This window comes from Lipophrys pholis (genome assembly GCF_963383615.2).
Source record: "Lipophrys pholis genome assembly, chromosome: 6".
NCBI lineage: Eukaryota > Metazoa > Chordata > Actinopteri > Blenniiformes > Blenniidae > Lipophrys > Lipophrys pholis.
In genome coordinates, this window is record NC_137629.1 from 20,266,183 (window position 1) to 20,286,403 (window position 20,221).

Sequence of the window (20,221 nt, forward strand, 5' to 3'; positions counted from 1 at the left end):
TTCCATTTTGTATAAGAAATTGTGTGGAAGCAATTTTTTGCTGGGGAACAATGTTTTGAAACGACTCCTCAAAAACAACTGGAAATGTACTCATGATCCCCTGAAGATTTAATGCGTTGCGTTTACAGGAGACACAATCACCATGGTCTCATCCGAGAACTCCCAAAAGAAATGTGTTTTGAAGCCAATTCAAGTCAAACTTAGCAAAAAAAAAACCTGTAACTTCCGCAGGCATTTGTGTAATCTGCAGCATTATATGACTCATGTGCATGACATTTTCTCTTCCGACTGGAAATTCTTGCAAATCCCCTGAAATAAAGAGCCCTAAAATTACAGAGCAATTTTTGAGAAAATTGACTGCAATAATTACACACACACACACACACACACAAAAAAAAAAAGAAAAAAAAAAAAGGCAGCGACGGAGCAAAAGGAATGAAAGCCTGAATGAGGAGGAATCTGAGGTCGTGTGCCACAGAAGCATCTCGACATGCGCTCCGTCCGTTCACTGGAAGGAGTTTATGGTGGGGGAGGGGGGGGAGGGGGGGCTGCAAGCTCACCTGGGGAGCCGTACTCGTGGCGCGGTAGGCGGCATATCTTGGGCATGACTTCGATCAGTGTTTTTACATACTGCAGAATGGTGCCCTGCAACTGCAAAATGACAAGAGACGATGGATCAATACCAGCAGGCGAATGGGGGACGAGGGGGCACAAAGAGAAAGGAGAGTCATCAGCGAGAGTCGAGCCCGCCGACGAGGGATCGAGGGCAGAGTGATTTTTCGGGAATGGCAAATGAAGATAAATACCAGGCTCTTGACGATCTTGAGCAGCTCCTCCATCACTACAGCGATGCCCTGGTAGCCAAGGAGGCGGCAGATGGTCTTGAAGTGGGGCGGGCCAACGAAGTTCCTGTAGGAGCTGTATATGTGGGAGTAGGCAATGTTCAGAGGCTGTGAAGAAACAAGGAGCAAAGCAGAGACAATGTGAATCCGCACAAGATAAAATGATTTAATGAGGAATTGAAACGCAGAAGTAGGAATGAAAATCGTTTGATTGGGTATCATGAATGGGCAAATGTAAGAGAAATGATATCAAATCTACAAACACGTGAAAGGCTAATGAAGAGATTTTTGGGTTTTGTTTTTATTCAAAAGGAAGAAAAAAAAGAAAATGTAATAACTGCAGCCAGTGACGGGAAAAAACACAACTGCATTTCTTGTAGATTTTATTTTGCAGTATCAGTGCAACATCAGATATAACGAATGACCCAGTCTTCATATTCATTCACATTTACTATGCAGCACTCGTTCTCAATTATAGTATTTCATTTTATTATTTTTTTTAACTATTTTATCCCATTAGTGACAAGTTATTGGCTTTATTCCATTTAAAATGGCCACAATGATTGGCAGGCATTACATTACTGGTTGCTGCAATGGCACCTTACCTTGGACCCGTACAGGTAGTAAGGCTGCACATTGGCTGGTTTGTCTCTTTGAGGCTCCTGGGTGAAGGGAATAGCTGTACGGACAAAGCTGAGTAAAGAAGAGAAATGTTACACACAAATTAAAAGGAGGAACAAACTTTCACAGGTCTTGTACTCCTGCTACAGACCCACCACACAAGAGAAACTGACCGGTTTGTGGATCCGTTGTAGCAGTAGTTGGGAAGGAAGTCAAAATTGAGCTCCCAGAAGACGTGCAGCGTGATCCGTCCGTAGGGAGCCGAGACGTTGTGGTTGGCCTCACGGAACATGGCGTCGAAGCTGTCCAGCGTCATGTGCTTGGACAGGAGTCGGTGGGTTAGCCTGTTGATCTCCAGCAGCCACTCCAGCTCCTGTCGGACAAACCCGGAGCAGCGTGAGGCGGGGAGACGAGCACGGGGGGGGAAAGGCTTTCCGGGAGCATTAACGCATGCGATCTTACCACTATGGAGGTGAGGTCCTCGCTCTCGAAGCGGCTGATGGCGTGGTCCAGGGACTTGTACATAGCTGCTGAGATCCTCTGTGTGATGAGGCGATTCAGGTCGATGGACCGGCCCAGCAGCTGCAGGACACACCAGGAATGTTAGTGACTTCCAGCACGACAGGCAAAGAAAATAATAAGGGATGAGATCATGGACAGTCGTTACATTTTTGTTCACATTGTCTATCTTTTAAGCTGTAGACTTGTTATGTCTCCAGGAGATCAAATGCATTGCGATTTCACAGAATTAAACTACTCCACCAACAGACTGCACAAATCAACACGTTGAAAAGATGCCATTACAACTTATCCAGGGCTGCCAACTCTCAAACATTGAGCATAAACTTTTTTCTATTGTCATTTTTAACAGATTGTCGAACTTCTAGTATTTTCAAAGTAAAATGTATCGTTAACAGCTGTTGGGATTTGAAGAGAAAACAAATGGCTCTAAGACGCCTGCTAAAGGCTGGTATTAAACAATTGTAGCTCTTTAATGCCATTTATTCAATTTTCAATCATGATTTCTTCTGTAACTGTTACAAAACGTGATTGTTTTAACTAATCAATACTTTGGTTATTTGGTAAAAAACTAACACCAACCACTGGCATTAAATATATATATACAAAGATACACCATAAACATGATAAGATATAACAACAACCACATGAAATGTATAATACGATCACAAAACACATGTGAAGTTGACCAAATGTCTATTCTCAGCTATAAATGAAGTTGTTCCTTGAAAACACTGAGTCACGTCGAGAGTGGATCTTGTGAATTCTGACTCATTCTTTCTTGGGAGAAATTCTGCGTACATGGGTTCCTCCATTACTCGACTGCAAAAGAAATAAGGCTCAGAGGAATTCTGATACCTGCACATGTCTCTGTTTCAGCAGCGTCTCGTAGCGGTTCGAAGGAGGGTACGGGATGATCACGCCATAGTTTTTACACTCTGCTCTGAAGCGCTTGTCCAGGAGGACACTGGAAAACAACACAGCATGGGATTTAGTAGAAACCTGCGACTTGTAACAAAATCGAGTAGTGGCCGCAAAACCTATAAAAAGAGGGCGTTGTGGTTGACTACCTTCCAGCCATTGCTTTGTAGTAGGCGAATATCTGGTCTGCGAGCTTGTAGACGAACTGATCAAAGCAGAGGTTCACCTGAGAACGAGAAAGAAAAGGGATTAAAGTGCCATGCTTTATTAAGATTATTACCGAGTTAACCGGCCTGATTTTAAAATGGGAACATACCTCAGCCTCGATTTCATCGTAGAGAAACTGCTTCTTGAATTTTGTGAGTGCGTAGTAGCCGCTGTCATTGTACAAGTCTAGAGGATACAGCACATATCTGGAGGAGGACAGAACGGCGGTTTGAATACCACACATTTATTTAAGGCGCAAACACGGGCAAGGTTTTTCGATCTGATGTGTCTCACTCCATCATGGAGGGCTCCTTGGTTTCCAGGATGTGGTCAGTGAGGATCCAGGGCATGGACATCTCGATGGGGAACTGGATCCGGCGGCCCATAGTTAGCTCCAGGAAGAACTCCCTGAACCAGAGCTGGGAGAGGTCACAGCACTGCTGCAGGGCTTCTAGACAGCAGAGAGAGAGAGAGAGAGAGAGAAGGTAACTTCAAAGTATGAAGTATTCTCATTATTTTAGAACATAAAAAAAAATAAAAAATGACTGTCAGGACTGGGTGTAAGAGCTTTCAGCTCACCGCTGAAGTTGAGCAGATGTGTGAAGAAGAAGGACTGCTTGTGGAAGTCTTCAATGGCCACCACGATGGGTCCGTCCAGACTGCTGCGGAGAGTCTTCTTCGATCCGCTCTTATCCGCTATCAGAGATTCCAGCATGGTGCGCACCATGTACAGCTGCACAGGAGGAGAGCAGAGGAATTCAAAACCGCCGTAACCTTCTGCTCGTGCTACAAATTTCGCTTGGAGTGAATTTCAATCTGTACTTGACGCACACAGCTGTAGGGATTTTTAAGTGCTGCAAGTCTTTAACTGTTTAGAAAAAAAACAACCTAAAATGCTTTCACTTGACAGCTGCAGCCCATTTAATAGGTTTTTTATGTTATTTCTGAGAGTAAACAGGTCTCTGTCAGGTCTAACCTGCGTGCTGGAGGGTCCGACTGCCCGACGAGGCACCTTGATGTCGAACCCCCCCTTTGGATCCTTCTCTCCCCTCAGGCAGGGGTCGTTTGGAGGTTCCCGCGCTCCCTCCCAGTCACACACCGTCTTTCGGATGGCCTGGAGAACACTGCGGACAAAGAAAAAGGAAATAAAGGAAACTTCAGGATGAAAGTCCATCCAGTTTCATTTTCAATTCGAGAACAGAATTCTGATTATTTTGTACATTAACAATAAACAACGAGGCGCTTTGCGTCACGTCAGATAAACATGATCACAAAGACAGAAAAGGCACATCTGTGAGAGCCGATCAGACCGATACCTCCGTTATGCATGGCGGACATTGGGCTGTTCTCTTCACTCCACAGAAGCAAGGAGTGAAAACGGTGTTCACTTTTCTAAGTGGGCTTATGTGCATTTCCAGATAGCGTGTTGACATTTAAATCCTATTATTATCAGACATTCTGCAGTACAGCGTAAGTGGCATTGTGGAACTGCTCGTCGCTGTAGTTGACTTAAAAGTGGTTCAAAAAGAAAGTCGGAAGAAATCTGTGTCTCGTGTTACTAAAATCCAAAAATTAAGAGCACCGATTTATCGTCCGCACAAATGGATCGCTGCTGTTCTGTGTGTGTTTAGAGGATAATCACCTGCAAATAATAACGGTTTTTGCATCGACATGAAAATGAAAAATGGGAGAAACGCAGATATAATAATAATACAATAATATAAGTAACTTATATTATTCTCTGTTTTTGTGTTAAAAAATTATTTGATACACTTATTACATTTGAAGGATTCTTTCAATGCTACTTCAACGAGCCACTAATGTAATAACCAATTACTATATATAACATTAAACATCGGCAGGTATTGCATTATTGTCTATTATCACAATGTTGGTTGCTACAATTTATATGAGGTTTGCATGGGAGTTGACACAAAAGTAAACCTTTAGTTGATCAGAATGGCTCTTTAAAAAAAAAAAAAAAAAAAAAAAAAAAAAGTAAAAGAAGGTATGGTTTATTGTGTGTACCTGATGAGAACGTTCTTCTTCTTGCGTACGGCCTGGCGCAGCGGCTCCCTGAGGGTCATTTGAGCAAAGTCCTGCAGAGCTGCGTAGATGGTGTTCCTAATGGCCTGGTTGAACACCGACTCCATCCGGCCCATCAGAACCTGCACGGTACATCAAACTAGTGACCGAGAGCATCTGAGGGCATTTAACAAGTTTCTCTTCTTCAAGTATGTCATGATCTGCGTGTCTGAGAAACTAATGCACTGAAAGAACCTGAGTGGAATGTGAGCCGACTGTGAAAACAGTGTCGAGCTTTACGCTTCCATCATTCCTCACACAGAAGGTCAAAAACACCCGAGTGAGGAGACAAGAATCAAAACACATTTCACTGTGAAGACGATTTTTTTGGGTATTTTTTATTTATTTTTTTTAAACACAAGCCTCCAGCAAGTTCAGCTCAGTACCAAGTTATGAGAGAGGCTGAATAGGAACACTTCCCAGAATGTGAAAACTTTATTCTTGATAATAAACGTTGAAGACATCAAAGCAGTTGGGGGGGGATGGTTCATCATGTTCGATATGGATTTTGTTCTCAGTTAACTTTGTGTGTAAATTGATTGAGAAATATTCCAACAGCGAGGATTGCTGCTAAAAGAAGAACCGCTCAGAGTTTTTTTTTTTTTTTACCTGCAGTCCTTTGATCATGGCGATGACCTCCACAAGGGCAAACTTCTCCTCACTGGTGTAATTGTAACGCGTGGCTCGTTCGTACTCCTCGGCCGTGCCCGGACAGTCCTTGTTACAGAATTTATCTGTGGGGTGCACCAGCTTCCACGAGTACTGAGACACAGAGGAGAGGGACGCCGAAATCAGGAATGCAGACCAAAAGGAAACCGTTTCATACTTACTGCACACAGAGTTTTCTTTGCACTCGCATTGAAGGCCGAAACATACGTTTATTTGAGTTTTGCTCAATAAGAATTATCTCTTAATAAAAAGATTTTTTTTTTTCATGATTTTTAGGAGCGACTCTTGCTCTGCGACACATTTTCTTTCCCAGCCTTTGTCTTGATATCATGATTAAATTATTCTAAATGTTGATCTCAGTATATAAGTTAGTAAATAATTCTTTTTCATTAATCGTCTTTTTTTTTTACTTCCACTGTGAAACACACATTTTGTGAGGCAACAACTGCTCGCCAAGGTGCTAGACACAACCAATAATGTAATAATGGCCAATAAGACAACCATTTTAGAGGAAATAAAGCCAGTAAGAATTGATTCAGGATTTCCAAGTGATACCCTGAGATGACGATGAAGAGTGCAATCTACTGAGATCAAGCTCTCCGCCAAGCTTGTCTATTGGCGGTGCAGTGGCGGTCCCTCGCACCCCAAAGTGAGAATATCTCGGGTACAAGTCATGAGGTTTGAGGCCTTCGTGTTTGTCTTGTTTCCCTGCAGACACTAAAAGTTCCTCCCACAGCACAAGAACATGCGACTGAAACCAAGTAGCGACTCCAAAATGTGAGGCCGAGTGAAGTAAGTGTAGTAAACATTCCACCCACGCTCACAAACGTAATCAATCCCCCCCCCGCCCCCGCATCACTCACAACTTCCATGACGTGTGTGCTCCACTTGGACAGCAGCTGCAGGCCCCTGAGGGCCAGGTCGAACAGCTCCCTGTACTCCTCGTCCGACTTCTGGCTGTCCAGGCCCGAGCCCGTCACCACCTCGCTGTTGCTGTAGCGCGCCAGCTCTGAGATGAAGCGGATGTGGTCCTCCCTGATCTGCACCATCTGCTCGCACAGGTTGTACTGCGGAGAGATGCTGCTCTGCGTGCACGTCCACCTGGGACACGGAGGGTTAAAGTACTGGGATCAATACTTGCTTTTTGAAAAAAAAAAAAAAAAAAAAAAAAAAAAAAGGCAAAAGGTTCCAGGGAGGAAGTGATTGTATGTAGGTTCAAATATGTTTTGCATATTTGTATTATATTGAAATTTGCCTTGATTTGAATATATTATAATATAGAGCAACATGGACTATTACATCGTGCCTTAGCATACATTCACAAATGCTTATATTCATTTAAATTGATATTTAAATAGGCTTATCTATCACTGTATTTAAATTAAAAGCGTGTCTCTAATATCTATACAATAATGTTACTTCTTGAAGCGCGTTGATTGAAGACCGACACAACTTAGTTTTGTATGACTTAGTTCCTGCTTTCGCTTCTCAGTCAGTCGAGTCGACAGCAGAATCTGGTGGATTTCGTTCTTGACTCTTACTTGGACTTGTTCTCTTCGTAGTGGGCACTCGTCTCGATGTAGCGCGACAACTCGATCTGCATGTCACCGAACAGAGGCACCACTTGAAGCTGTCGAAGGAAAAGAAAGAAGCCACAAGAGTGAATCTCTCTCTCTGCGCACTCCTGCGTAAAATAGATGCTCCAAAACGGCTAAAAGCCTCACTTTGAAGAACTTGTCGATCTTGCTGAGGTTAATCCTCTTTTTGGCATCGAGTTTGTAGATATTGCTCACGTTCCCGTCCATCAGGTACAAGCCGAAGCCCATAACCTGACAAAGAGACACAAAGAGGATTTGGCTGCAAACTGATCGCATATCTGACTGCTGCGGGTTGGCAGCAGATAAAGATGTCAACCGGGCGTTTTACCTTAAGCAGCATGTGTTTCTCGCTGGGGGTCAGATACATTTTGTTCTCGTAATAGTCGACACAGATGTTGACGATGTCTGCCAAAAGCTCCTCGTAGCCCGGGATCACCTCCAACTGTTGATGCAGGCACTGCGCAGAGACCGAGGGTGGTTTCAGAAAGACGAGGCCACTTTGTTCATTAACATGGTTTGACCTTATCTGCGGGGGTTTTCAACAAGTGACTCGGGGCTATTTGGCTGAAGAAGAGTACTGCATTCATAAGGGAGCTACTGATCGTCGTTTCTAACTGCCTTGAGCTCCTCCTGGTCACTTTGTGTGTGTTTGGTCTGTTAATGTTTGTATAAGTAGTTTATGTTTCTTTAGAGTTGTTTCCAGTCTTGTTGGTTCTCCCTGGGTAATTGTTGTCTGAGGGTTAATGGTATACGTTACCTCAGACTGAATAAGACCTGCGACACGCTGAAGTTCAACCACAGTACCAAATGCGAGTCATTCAGCCTCTCATTCGTCCAACTAGTCACTTCCCCATTAAACTGAAATTTAACAGCTTAGCTTGCATGACGCAACAGATTGAACGCCACACTTAAGTCAGACCTCCCCATAACGCTATATGAAGACAATGGAAACTGACCTGGGTGATCCTGTTGTGATTGGCTAAAAACATGGAGAGATTCTGCGACTCCTGGATTGACTGGGGATCCGCCATTTTTCTCAAAAACTGTGCAGCTCTAAAAAGAAAAAGACGCGTTAAATTCGCCCGGGGAAAATTGCGCGCGAGGGCACACGCACGCAAACACACCAAGGTGATATCTGTTCATTAAAGTGACGCTACCGTTTGTAGGCAGAGTGGTCGTTCTTGACACTGCACTTCATGTTCTTTAGTTCGTCCAGCACCGCGAACATGTTGATGAATTTGCCAAGAGTGAGCAGGTAGGCCTCCGACACGAAGTCCTTCCTCCTCTCTGCGTGGCACAGGCGTTTCACTTCACTACAGAATCGCTCGATGGCTTTCCGCTGCAAAAAAACAGAGTGTGTTTCATTTGGGCAAATTGCCAAGACAAATTGCCAAGCTCCTGCAAAAGAAGTGAAGCTCCTCGAAACAGCCACATGCATCATGCGAGTGATTAGATCCCCCCAAAAGGTTATCAAAAAAGCTTGATATTATGAAAGTATATTGCTGCTTCACTAATATAGCTCAGTATATAATGACATAATACTAATCATAATAATACCATGAATAATATAAGGATTCCCTTTTATATATCTATTAATAATAATAATATTTTCATGTGATGAATTACCATTAAGTTAGATCATGATCAAGGTTGCATGTTATATTATGTTAAAACCTTTTAACACAACATGACATCAAAATCATGATGGAGCTTTTATTTTGTTGCCTGATATTATCTTAGGAAGCATTTCTTTTTATATTCAGATTTTGACGAGAAAACATAAATGTGGAGCTGGTTATGGAATGTTGATTACCAGTTTAATCAACATATTTTCAGCATCTTAAAAAAAAAAAAAAAGAAAAAAAAGAAGTGGTGACATGTTTATGATTTTGCCTCTGCGTGCAATTTCTTCTTCCAGAGAGGTTTGATGGAAAATCTTACCTGGAAATACATAAACTTCATAAGTTTGGTCACTTCAGGTTCCAACACCTCCACAGTCTTTTCGTAGATCTCCACCCTGTTGGGCTGCTCGTTGCATTTCACCTAGAACACACAAGAGGGCGCCATCACACAGCTTCACTTCATTTATGCAACAGAGTTTTTTTTTGGGTGATAAATTAGGCCTATTTGCATCACTTATATCAAAAAGGTCAGGCAGTGTTTCAATTGGAGGCATTTGCAATTCTTGTTTGTTTTTTTTTATTATTTGTGGATAAACTCTAGCTGGTGTAAACAAGTGAGGGCAGAGCAGAAGCTCGGTTGACAGTCAAGGTTGTCCTTTTTGACCACGTGACTTCAGGTTTGGCAACTTGTATTACTTGTTGGGCAACCTGCAGCATATTTCCGTGTGTGCGTGCGTGTGTGTGTGTGTTACCTGGGGAATGGCTCTGGAGCAGCTTCTCCAGGTGTAAAGCATCACAGCATACTCGTGTCCCTCCTCCAGCATCTCATTCTGCACAGCAATGATCACAATCAATTCATCATAAACAACACCAAAAATAAAGAGATTTTAGATCCTCTAAATCTGCAATGTGGAGTATATTGCTTCGTCTCTTTTAGTGTATTAGAATGAGGCCGTGTACCCATTTCTATCACATGTAATTGATTAATTTTAAAGTCAATGTCTTACTACCAGGTTTTAACCAATCATATTGGCTTTGCATCGTGGTTGGGAAGACTAGTGGCTATGACCATCTAGTACCCGACTAGTCAACAAATTTTCTACAAGTCTGGTATTTATTTAGCATGAAGTTTCTCAACTTTAAGGTCAAGTAATTAACAAAAAAAAACCTGTCTAATGGGTATTTATGTTTGTGGATTTTAAGTTTGTGAGAGACGTTCATGTTTATACTGCCAGACATTGCCTTATAGTTGCATATACAATTTTGCAGTTTTGTTCTTGAAGTAAAGTAAAATTTCGAGCTCCACTGCTTACATTTGAACACTGTTATTTACTGAGAAGGGTTACATTGCAACAAATGAGATCATTTCATGTTCTATCCTTTTAATTTTGGTTTATTCTATCGTCCCTGTATTTCAGTGTGTGGGGTCAGTTTGTGGAAAGGCTTGGCAGGTGAGCTTAAAGTTCAAAGGTATTTCTTTTTAAATGTATAAAAGACAAATACTTGACAGGTACTGTGAAGAAGAAATGCCAATATACATATAAAAAAAAACTATAAATATTTTGTAACACAAGGTGATAAATCATATAGTGAACAATTAAAAAAATGTATTGCTATTCTAAACTTTGGTATAATTGGTTTATATTAACTATAAAAATATGTACATTTGTACCTATATGGCTATTGATTTAAGGCAATATAGAAGTGAAAAGGAGGCAGGAATACACGCTTCTATTACCTCACTTTTTGAATAAAAATGGTCTTGTTTTTTTTTTAATCACAATTGTTTTAAACTGTGGTTCAAAATATATTCATTGTTTGCTGAATCATTTTGCTTTCTGTTTTTTCTTTATGAGGCAAGTCAGTATATTTGACAACTTGTAACTCACAACCAATTATTCAGTTGTTATTCTAACATATTTGATATTTTATTTCTTATGTTCTTTTCTCTGTGAACAATGCTGTATAAGTACTTCCTACGCTATTGTATTCTAAATATTTGAAACTCAAACTTTAAAGCGCCACCACACTTTAGTGCATGCATGTGTGTGTGTGTGTGTGTGGTTTCCTCGTCGTGTTTTAGTCAATTCATAGTGAAGCCCTTTTAACTGGCGCTACACAAATAAAGCTCAACTGATTGAACGCTTTGTTACTTCACTTTATGCGTTTGCTACTAATGTGAATTCACAGAAGCTCATTTAAAAGCATAACACATCTCAAAAGGAGCCCAGGACTGGATAAATATTTTATCAGGGGATGATTTCCTTCCTTTCAGATGTGGGTGAGACGGATTTCTCAATCACTCCGGCTGAGGGAAGAGAGTCCCCGAATGGACCGGCTTCGACCTCAATGGAACTTCCTGATTCAATAAGGTTAAATAAAGCGCTACTTCCCCCTCTTTGCCAGTCAAGTCACACTCTCCATTCATCCTGGAATGCTGGAGAGCGGTTTAGTGGTCTAGTTCCTGCCTGATTCACCAGCGTGTGAGCTTCTCTGTGTGTGTGTGTGTATGTGTGTGTGTGTGTGCGCGCGCGCGCGCGCGCCAAATCCTAACAAAAGAGGCGAATGATTATCAATTCACATAAAACAAGGCTCTCTTTAAGGGCATGAGGCTGCTTCCCACAGTTGGTTTTGTATTCACAGAAAGAGAACCAGCTACTACAGAAGGGAGACCACAAAACAAATAATTCAGCTGGATGGGTGACCGTGGTCTCACCATGCTGGAGTGGACCGTGGCCTGCTCGATGTAACGGGCAATGCCGGTCACAAATGCATTCCTGTCTTCGAAGTTGGTGTCAAAATTAGCCTGCGAGAGGAGGGCAGACAAACGAGTCAGAGGGGTGCAATAAAAGGCAGCAGCGGACGAAGATAGGGGGACGGTGACGGCACGTACCTGGTACATGATGGAGGAGGGAGGGGGCTCGATGCATGGCTGCTGGTCCGGGAGGGGCAGCTCCTCCAGCAGGTCCACGTTGGACAGGGCATCTTCCAGGGTTACGTGGGTCGTCATGGTAACAGGGCGTCACTCAAACAACACCACAGTCTAAAGGGACGGAGGGGAGAAGAAAATGGACATGAGACACTGAGGCATTGCAAAAAAAGTAAGAAGACTGGACAAAATAAATTCGCAGGATCACGATTTATTGTTTCGCCGGCGATGGCGATCCTGCAAGTTGCTCACCGGACAATGAGAGCAACTCAAGGGGTCCACGGCGAGATTCAAACCAGGTCACGAGCTCACCTCTCTTATCCTCTTTGCAGAACAAAAAGAACAGGGTTTGTGGCCCAGACCAGGGCTTTTCCACATGATTAATTCGTGGAAGAGACACACCTTCACCGTTCTGCAGCTGCCCGCCACGACTCTGTGGTATAGCACCTTCAGACTGCAGCCCCCCCACCCTCCACCTACCCTCCACCCCACTCATAGCAACTCTCATGTAGGCTGAGGTTTTCAAAAAGTGCGGTGGGAAATGAGAGAGATGTTCTCTCACAAAACCAGTGTGATTTGTCAGTACTTACATCGAGAAAGCAAACCAGGGAGCATGCAGACTGTGGCAGAAAGGAAAACTGCCATCGAATCGCTCCACTGGAGCAACGCAGTCACGTAACTCAAGCATTTGGATATTGACTGCTAACGGTGCTTCGCTATGCTTCTCCTAGTTTGACATTGTTACTGTGCTTATTCTATCCATGAGAAGATATCGCAGCAGAACACGATCTGCTTCCACTTAACTGTGTTTAAGGTGAAGCCATCAGAGAGAGACTAATGTTAGATACAACTGTTATCATGCAAAACGCCTTGTATTCGCATTTAAAAGTCCAGTACGGTTGCTGAAGGCGGCTATGAAAGGCGAAAATGTCCCATAAAAGTGAAAAAGTCCAAAGATCAAAATGATCACAAGGAGCAATGAGAAGCAGAAGCTCTCAATCATCCACTTACAACCACGTACACATTCTCTCTTAAGATGTCTAGACAACTTCATTTCCTCTTTTGAAGCGCTTATTTAGGCAGCCTGTGTGTTCACCCTGCACCTGCATCTTTGCTTTTGGCCTCATTCTTTGCATACTTGCAGCATATCATCCCTGAAACGCAGAGACTTGAAAATGTCATAGATATGATGAAGGTGAAGAGGCGCCTGATAGCGAATGACATTTTGACAAACATAGGAAGAAGGACTTTTTGAAAGATAGCAGCAAACTCATATTTCGCATTTCCCATTTTATTATTTATACACCTACACATTTTTGTAACCGTGCAGTCTTTGTAGCGTCCCTTCATTATAAACCCCGGCGCGGGAAGTCGCCCACTCGGATATCATGTGACTTTCAGAAATGTGTGTTTTACGTCTGACCTGGCAGACAGGGCTGACAGCACAGATAATCAGCTTAATATTCACAGCCAGCGACAACACGAGCACAGCTGAGGGAGCCGGGGGGGGGGGGGGGGGGGGGGGGGGGGCGGGCACATGAAAGAATGGAGACTAAACCCGCCCCTTATTGGAATTGCAACACACTGAAAATTCGCAGAAACCCAAGGCAATACTAAGTTGTACACTCATGCAACACGTACACTGTTGGTAGTCCGCCTACATGTGCCAGCCTACTAAATACTCAAAAACCAAGTGAAAAAGAGGTGGGTGGAGTTTCACGTCCTGCCAAACTGACAAATTTAACATGTATGAAGGCCGCGAAGTTACAAGCTGCATGAAAAAAAAAAAAACACCAGTCTTAAATTTGGCAGAAAAACAGCTGAGTCAACAAACATCATCAGGGAAGTGGCGCAAACATGACTCTTAGGCAACGACGTAAATGAAACTAGGGTAAGAGAAGCCTCAGGTTAAGTCCACGCTGTCATTCTGTTTAAAAGTGAAATTGTCACATGGTGGATGATTGTAGCGAGCCCACGATTGGGTGCCCACACGTCCAGGATGCATCACGTCACTGTGTAATACCGGCTGGGGCAGGGTTCAACCCAAAGACCAGAGGATGGATTGTCGTCCAGGTACTGCAAGGTATTACTTAGGCCCCATTTAAACAACAAAATCTCAAGGGGAAAGGAATCATTTTCGCATTGTCATTTCAGAAAATTTTGCATTTAACACAGCAATGTTTTGAAAATGATGTCTGCTTACACGGAAACGGCAGGCACACTAAAAACTATGTAGTTTTGATGTAGGGCCACTAGTGGGTGCTGTTGGTGGTATGTGGTACACATTCTTCTTAACAATGGCGAGCGCAAGGACGTTCTTATGAACACACCCAAATAGGATCGCTGTTCCGTCTGACTTGTCAACTATAAAACTACCGAAGTCCCAGGAGAATATGAACTGGGAGTCATGACACTCTGGAGGGCGCCATTGTTGTTATTGCCCATCTAAGAAAAATTGTTTTCCCTCATTTCCAAGAAGACGGAGCAATTTCTAAAAGTTGTACCTTGGAAACCATTTCCATAAAATTACGTTGTCAGTGGCTTCCGAGCACCGTCGTCATGTACACGGGACCTTAAACATGTGACATTCCATAATGTTGTGTTGTTGCTCTCTTTGTGCTTGGATACGAATTTGACCATACACATCTTTACGTTACTTCAGTTGCCACCACTGGAGCAGTTTGATCACGTTGTCATTTTTGCTAATTCCGCCCTGATTTTTATGGTTTTTTGTCCACCTGACCTCTGACCTGCTTTCACCATGTATTGATGCAAGGTATAATAATTAAGTGAAATACAATCCGCTGTCAACTCAATCTCATTCTGCGCCATCTGATCGCCCAAATCTATTGACATGCAGAACGTGATATATCAACATAAGAGATAACATCACGACTGTATTGTAACTCAAGATGATGTGATCAAACTTATTCAGTCGCCAGAAGATTTGCACTTTTGCATTAGTTTGTGAAAATAACAGGCAGCCTCAGAAAGAAAAGGTTAATCGACAGAAAATATTAACAAAATTCCAGTCTGTGTAAAACAGCTGAAATTGAGAAAGTGAAGGATAGATGAATGGCATGAGAATTTCTGGAAACAAGAATTTCTAAACTTTTATGCGTTATACATATTCAAATGACCCTTTTTATGTCATGTGTGTAGTACAGCCCGTGTGATTTTCTAACAAACACAAGCTTACGGACCTCCAGTTGATTAAGACTTGGGGAAAACTGTCCTTGCCAATTTGTACTCCAGTTTGCTGCGGAAACCTTGAAATGATCTGTAGCCTCACAGGCCGAGATTCTTGTGACTTTTACAGATTTACAACCTGGATGCACACACTCTCTTGATTCTCTTAGCGACTCACATGGGTTACTTTCAACTGTTTGGCTTACAGAAAAAGAAACGTACATCCATCTTGCTTAGAGAGGTTTCGTCAGGCAGACAAACACGCTCAGTGCTTCAAAACTCCCATCTGTGCCTGCGAATACAGACGCAATCTAAAGCCGGAGCTGGCTGAATAAACTTTCCCACCCTATAACAGACGCTGTTCAACAGTTGGTGTTGCTGTCTGTCCATCCGTGTGTGTGTGTGTGTGTGTGTGTGTGTGTGTGTGTGTGTGTGTGTGTGTGTGTGTGTGTGTGTGTGTGTGTGTGTGTGTGTGTGTGTGTCTTCACAAAGCAAAAGGGCCCCTTCATTCCCTTCTGGGCTCCTGGTACCATCGCTGTAGGCTTCAATTATGGTGGAACAGCTGAAGGAGGCCAAACAAGACAACAGCTCTCACAAAACTCTCACAGTAGTTGGATATCAATAATATGCGTAACAAAACTGTTCCCCCAAAGCCAAATTCACTATATATAAATATATATATATATATTTATAAATAGTATACAGCTTTGGGTCATGTGCTTATGTCAAGACGAACCATTGAAGACTAAAGGTAACAGAAGAAGTGCTACAAATATGTACAGGCGATCACACTTGGCAGGTTTGCTGGGATTGAAACCACTGTTGGTGCGACTGTTGATGCATTTAACTTGAACTCATTTTAATGCTGCCATCCTATGTAAAGTGGACAAGAAGGAAGCAAGCAAAGTCTCTCTGAGAAGCTCCTTTTCTAAGAGAGCCTCGATATGGCATGACCTGAAGGTGTCTGAACAAATTTCTGCTTCTGCTGTACGCCGAGATATACTATGTTTAGGCGTAATGAAGAGCTTAAAGCTCATGAAAACCCCCCCTCACAATAAATCCATGATTGCATTTAGTCGAGGAGGAAGCATTGTCATGATATTTCTGTTGCAGCTCAAGTCGGAATCGGTTTACGTGTTTTGTTCTGCTCTTCAGCAAAGCAGCGTGACAGCAATGTGTAGCAGCTGATCAATCCCACAAAGGCCGCCCCATTTCAAACACAGGAGTGCTGATTGCATGTGCTTGGTTTATTACTGTTGCTCCGAGGCAGCTCTTTATTCATGATAAGATCCTGCATATTAAAAAAAAAATTTTTTCCTATTTGATACGTCTGCTCGCAGAACTTGTTTTGAACTCATGGCACTCCATAATGATCTAACACCGCCCGGGCAAAATGAACATATTAGACCATTTAACGATTACCGGCACACCCAAACAGAGAGCTGTTCCCCCCCCCCCACAGGTTCCCCGGGACCAATCACATAATATAAAGCTATTTATGGCATCTAAAACCATGTGAGCAACATTTTAATATTGTATTTTCTTTTCCTGCTGTGGTTTGGATCGCAGAATTAAGTTGTAACTGTAAACACAGTCCTGAAGCCTTTGTGTGAGTTTATGCTATCCAAGACAAACATGAGCAAATGTCGCAATAGCTTTCAGTGAGGGATCAAAACTGTGGACTTCCATCACCGTTTATAGTCAGATCTTTAACCAAACAAAAAATCTTGTAAAACCTCTGAGTTTTACTGCAGTCTAAGAAAATTGCAACTTCTAGGTTCGAAGGGGAAAAAAAGATGGGGAACTACAAAAATATGGGAGGTTAGTCCTGCATTTTTAATAAAGATGGTGTGAAACCTAAGATACGGCAGTAATCAAGAAAAATGAATGAGATCCCAACAGCGTGTGCATAGATAATAGATAACGTGCAGAAACAGGCCATTGGTGTAATTCAAACGAAAGTGTGTCAACTGCGGGGTCACACCACTCATCGGGATCTCCCCCAAAGGCGAGCTGCGTAATATATATTCATCCACGCAACAACGGGACGCGATCCGACCGGCGTGGGATAAAGGGAAACGAGAGCCTTTGGACACACACGCCTCCACTATCATGTGCAGCACATCCACTCACGCACATCGACGCCGCAGCTGAGGGTTTTCCAGCAGCCTCTGTGTGGCCTGCAGCATGCAGGCATCATGTTCATGACACTAGCTGACTGAGGTATTTCGCAGGCTGATTGTCATTTCACAGACCAGCACGAGCAAAAAAAAAAAAAAAAAAAGAAAAAAAAGCTGTTGTCTCATGAGCTCCACGCTGTCACGCTCTGCTTTTAGAACTGGCAAACAATGAGCGTCACATGAATATGGAGTAGAGAAACAAACAAACTTGGTTTTAGATGTTCAGGTAGAGGACAGTAAATAAAATAAGACTTTGGGATTTCTGGTTTTCAAAATGGCGTTAGGTAAAGTTCTTGAAATAGTGACATTCATGCCAAAGGCATTGATTTGCCACAGTTTGTCAGCATAGTTTACGTTTACTTCCGGTTGGTTATTGATGTCTGCACGCCCTTCAGACGGCCTGTACTTTCCAAATTGTCCCATTCTAAAAGCAGCAGAGGAGAAACAACAAGGCCACTATAGAGATGTCACGACAGTACTGTTCTACATTGTGCATAATTAGGAGTACTACAGTGCTACACACTGTCAACATCTATTAAACTTTTTGGGTTAGTCAACAAAAATGTGGTTCATAAGCCGTCAAAGGGAAACGCCTGAAGTAGGTCCGTGTCAAAACAAACCAAATTGAAATGGTTTCATAAATCCAACTCATTTAAACAATTTCCAGGTTTAGAAAATGAAAAAAAAAAAAAAAAAAAAAAAAACTTTACATCCGAAGGCATGTAAACTTGATTTCTTTGACTTTCTCCTTTGATTTAGCACACACATGATTCCAGCCGTTGATTTTGTACTGATGGAATTATAGATTTAGCGTTAAGATCTTCTTCCTCATTTAGGTTTCCCATCTTATCTGTTGTCAATACCACTGATAAATACAACACTTTATCAATACCACTTGTTCAAGCAGGACACAATTTGCAAGTAGCACAACGTTGGAGTCATCATGTGGTGGTTACAGTACCAATTTAGCCCAGAGTCAGCTTTACCAGTGATCATAATGGAAACATAAATTGGTGAGGGTCCACAAAGAGTCTAATGTGAGCGACCATGTCTCGTACAGCAACAGCAACCGTGACTTCAGCCCATTTCGTCATGATATCAGTGACTTTCTGCAGCAGCACTAATTTTTGTTTTAAGTGGAATAGAATGTCTTTTTTTTCTCTTTTTATATACAAAATTATGAGCCGATTCTTCTCATACTATCCATATTGTGTAGTGGTTGAGGCTGCGGAGTTTTCATATCATCCCCGTGGACTTTGGTCAAGCTACATTATCCATGAGTGTGAATGTGAGTGTGTGTGGTTGTCTGTCTTTCTGCGTTTGCACCGTGATGGACTGGTAAACTGTCCACAGTGTACTACTCTGCACTATTCTGCTCCCAGCCATAGTATACTGGGATGAGGTTCAGCCCCCCCCTGCGACCCTGAATTGGATAAAATGATATAGAAGATGGATCGACAGAACTCAGTACATTACAGGATTGCAAGAATAATTTAAATTACATTACAGAAAAATATAGTCCTAGAAGTACAAGTAAGAGTATTCCGTATCAAGTTTAACATTCAGGTCATCCAATCCAGATTATAAATCCATTGGAAATTCAACTTTGATTCATGGATATATCAATACAACAGACAACCATTCATCTACCATCTATCTCTACACTGTGGTGTCTAACCAAGGTAGCCAATCCCAGCAATGCATGAAGGCATGGTACAATCCTGGACACTGTCCCACAGTCACACCAAGCAATTAACTTTAAATTCACAATTTTGCATTGTGGGAGGAAAACAAGAAGAAAATACAAGCGCACACACACACACACACACACACACACACACACACACACACACACACACACACACACACACACACACACACACACACACACACACACACACAGAAAATTTGCAAATTCTACACAGTAAGACCGGGTTGAATTCAAAGCCACTCATTATAAGATGATAAATTTAACCAGTGCAGTGCATTGTACCAATAATCCACATATATGAACCCAATGTCAGGCACAGCCATCGTAGTGATCTCGAGGAGGAAGTCCAAGCTTTTTGGTTTTTCAATGTTTCCACCTACTGCCCTACTGAAATGGCACTACGATAGTGGTTCTCATTGAGCGTGGATCACTGCCTCCAAGCAGCAAAGCATCTCCAGCCCATCATTACATCACTGCTTGCTGATAAGGGGGCTGGCATGCAGATTTTTACAACTTGCAGCAGCTCCACATTCACGCCCCCCCCCCCCCCCCCCCTCCCCCCTCAGAGTGACAGGATGCGTACATACACCCTCGTTTTAGAGGCGAAAAGCAGCGTGATCCTGCCATTTTCTGCATGAGTAACGGGCCCTGCATGCATGCATGCATGCCGGTGTGCAGGCTGTGAGTAGCGCCTGCTGCTGTGGCCTGTTGGTCGGATGGATCGGGGGGGGGAGGAAGAGGAGGAAGAGGAGGGGAGGGACGAAAAACGAGAGAGAAAAAATAAGATGAAAGAGACGGTTTTGAAATGAATCCATCTGAAGCATCTACTTCATCTCCTTATCTTTTTCTTTTATTTAATTTGTACCTCCCCTCGTATGATCGCTGATGTGATCAGGAAACGGTTTACGTGCTCCATCATTCACCACCAGTGCACTTGCTCTCCTCACCCCACCCATCTCTCTCTCCCTCTCTCCCTCTCCCCGCGAGCCGCCGATGGAAGCTAACGGGGATCGCCCGGGATCCCTCCGCCGCACACGGTCCGCTTCTCGGCCGGGAGGATCCCTCAATGATCCGCCCGGTTGTTCGTGCACGGACATATAAGTAAAGTAAGAAATGAAGAAGAAGAAG

General features: G+C 42.9%; 1 protein-coding gene across 2 annotated transcripts in view; it reads right to left on the reverse strand.

The window, feature by feature from the left end:
• cyfip2 (cytoplasmic FMR1 interacting protein 2) overlaps positions 1–20,221 on the reverse strand; it is a 29,094-nt gene that overhangs the window by 8,568 nt on the left and 305 nt on the right. For both annotated transcript variants that reach the window (XR_013935427.1, XM_080465808.1), the window contains exons 2-24: positions 11,978–12,127; positions 11,801–11,890; positions 9,837–9,914; positions 9,404–9,505; positions 8,620–8,801; positions 8,419–8,515; positions 7,791–7,919; positions 7,589–7,693; positions 7,406–7,494; positions 6,728–6,965; positions 5,805–5,957; positions 5,139–5,278; positions 4,087–4,234; positions 3,690–3,843; positions 3,405–3,561; positions 3,220–3,316; positions 3,053–3,129; positions 2,841–2,949; positions 1,926–2,045; positions 1,637–1,836; positions 1,448–1,535; positions 807–950; positions 561–651 (exon numbers count right to left, since the gene is read on the reverse strand). Coding sequence is in view for 1 of the 2 variants with exons in the window: in XM_080465808.1 (XP_080321934.1) it covers positions 561–651; positions 807–950; positions 1,448–1,535; positions 1,637–1,836; positions 1,926–2,045; positions 2,841–2,949; positions 3,053–3,129; positions 3,220–3,316; positions 3,405–3,561; positions 3,690–3,843; positions 4,087–4,234; positions 5,139–5,278; positions 5,805–5,957; positions 6,728–6,965; positions 7,406–7,494; positions 7,589–7,693; positions 7,791–7,919; positions 8,419–8,515; positions 8,620–8,801; positions 9,404–9,505; positions 9,837–9,914; positions 11,801–11,890; positions 11,978–12,094 (2,905 nt within the window). In the remaining variant the exon portion in view is untranslated. The remainder of the gene's footprint in view (positions 1–560; positions 652–806; positions 951–1,447; positions 1,536–1,636; positions 1,837–1,925; positions 2,046–2,840; positions 2,950–3,052; positions 3,130–3,219; positions 3,317–3,404; positions 3,562–3,689; positions 3,844–4,086; positions 4,235–5,138; positions 5,279–5,804; positions 5,958–6,727; positions 6,966–7,405; positions 7,495–7,588; positions 7,694–7,790; positions 7,920–8,418; positions 8,516–8,619; positions 8,802–9,403; positions 9,506–9,836; positions 9,915–11,800; positions 11,891–11,977; positions 12,128–20,221) is intronic.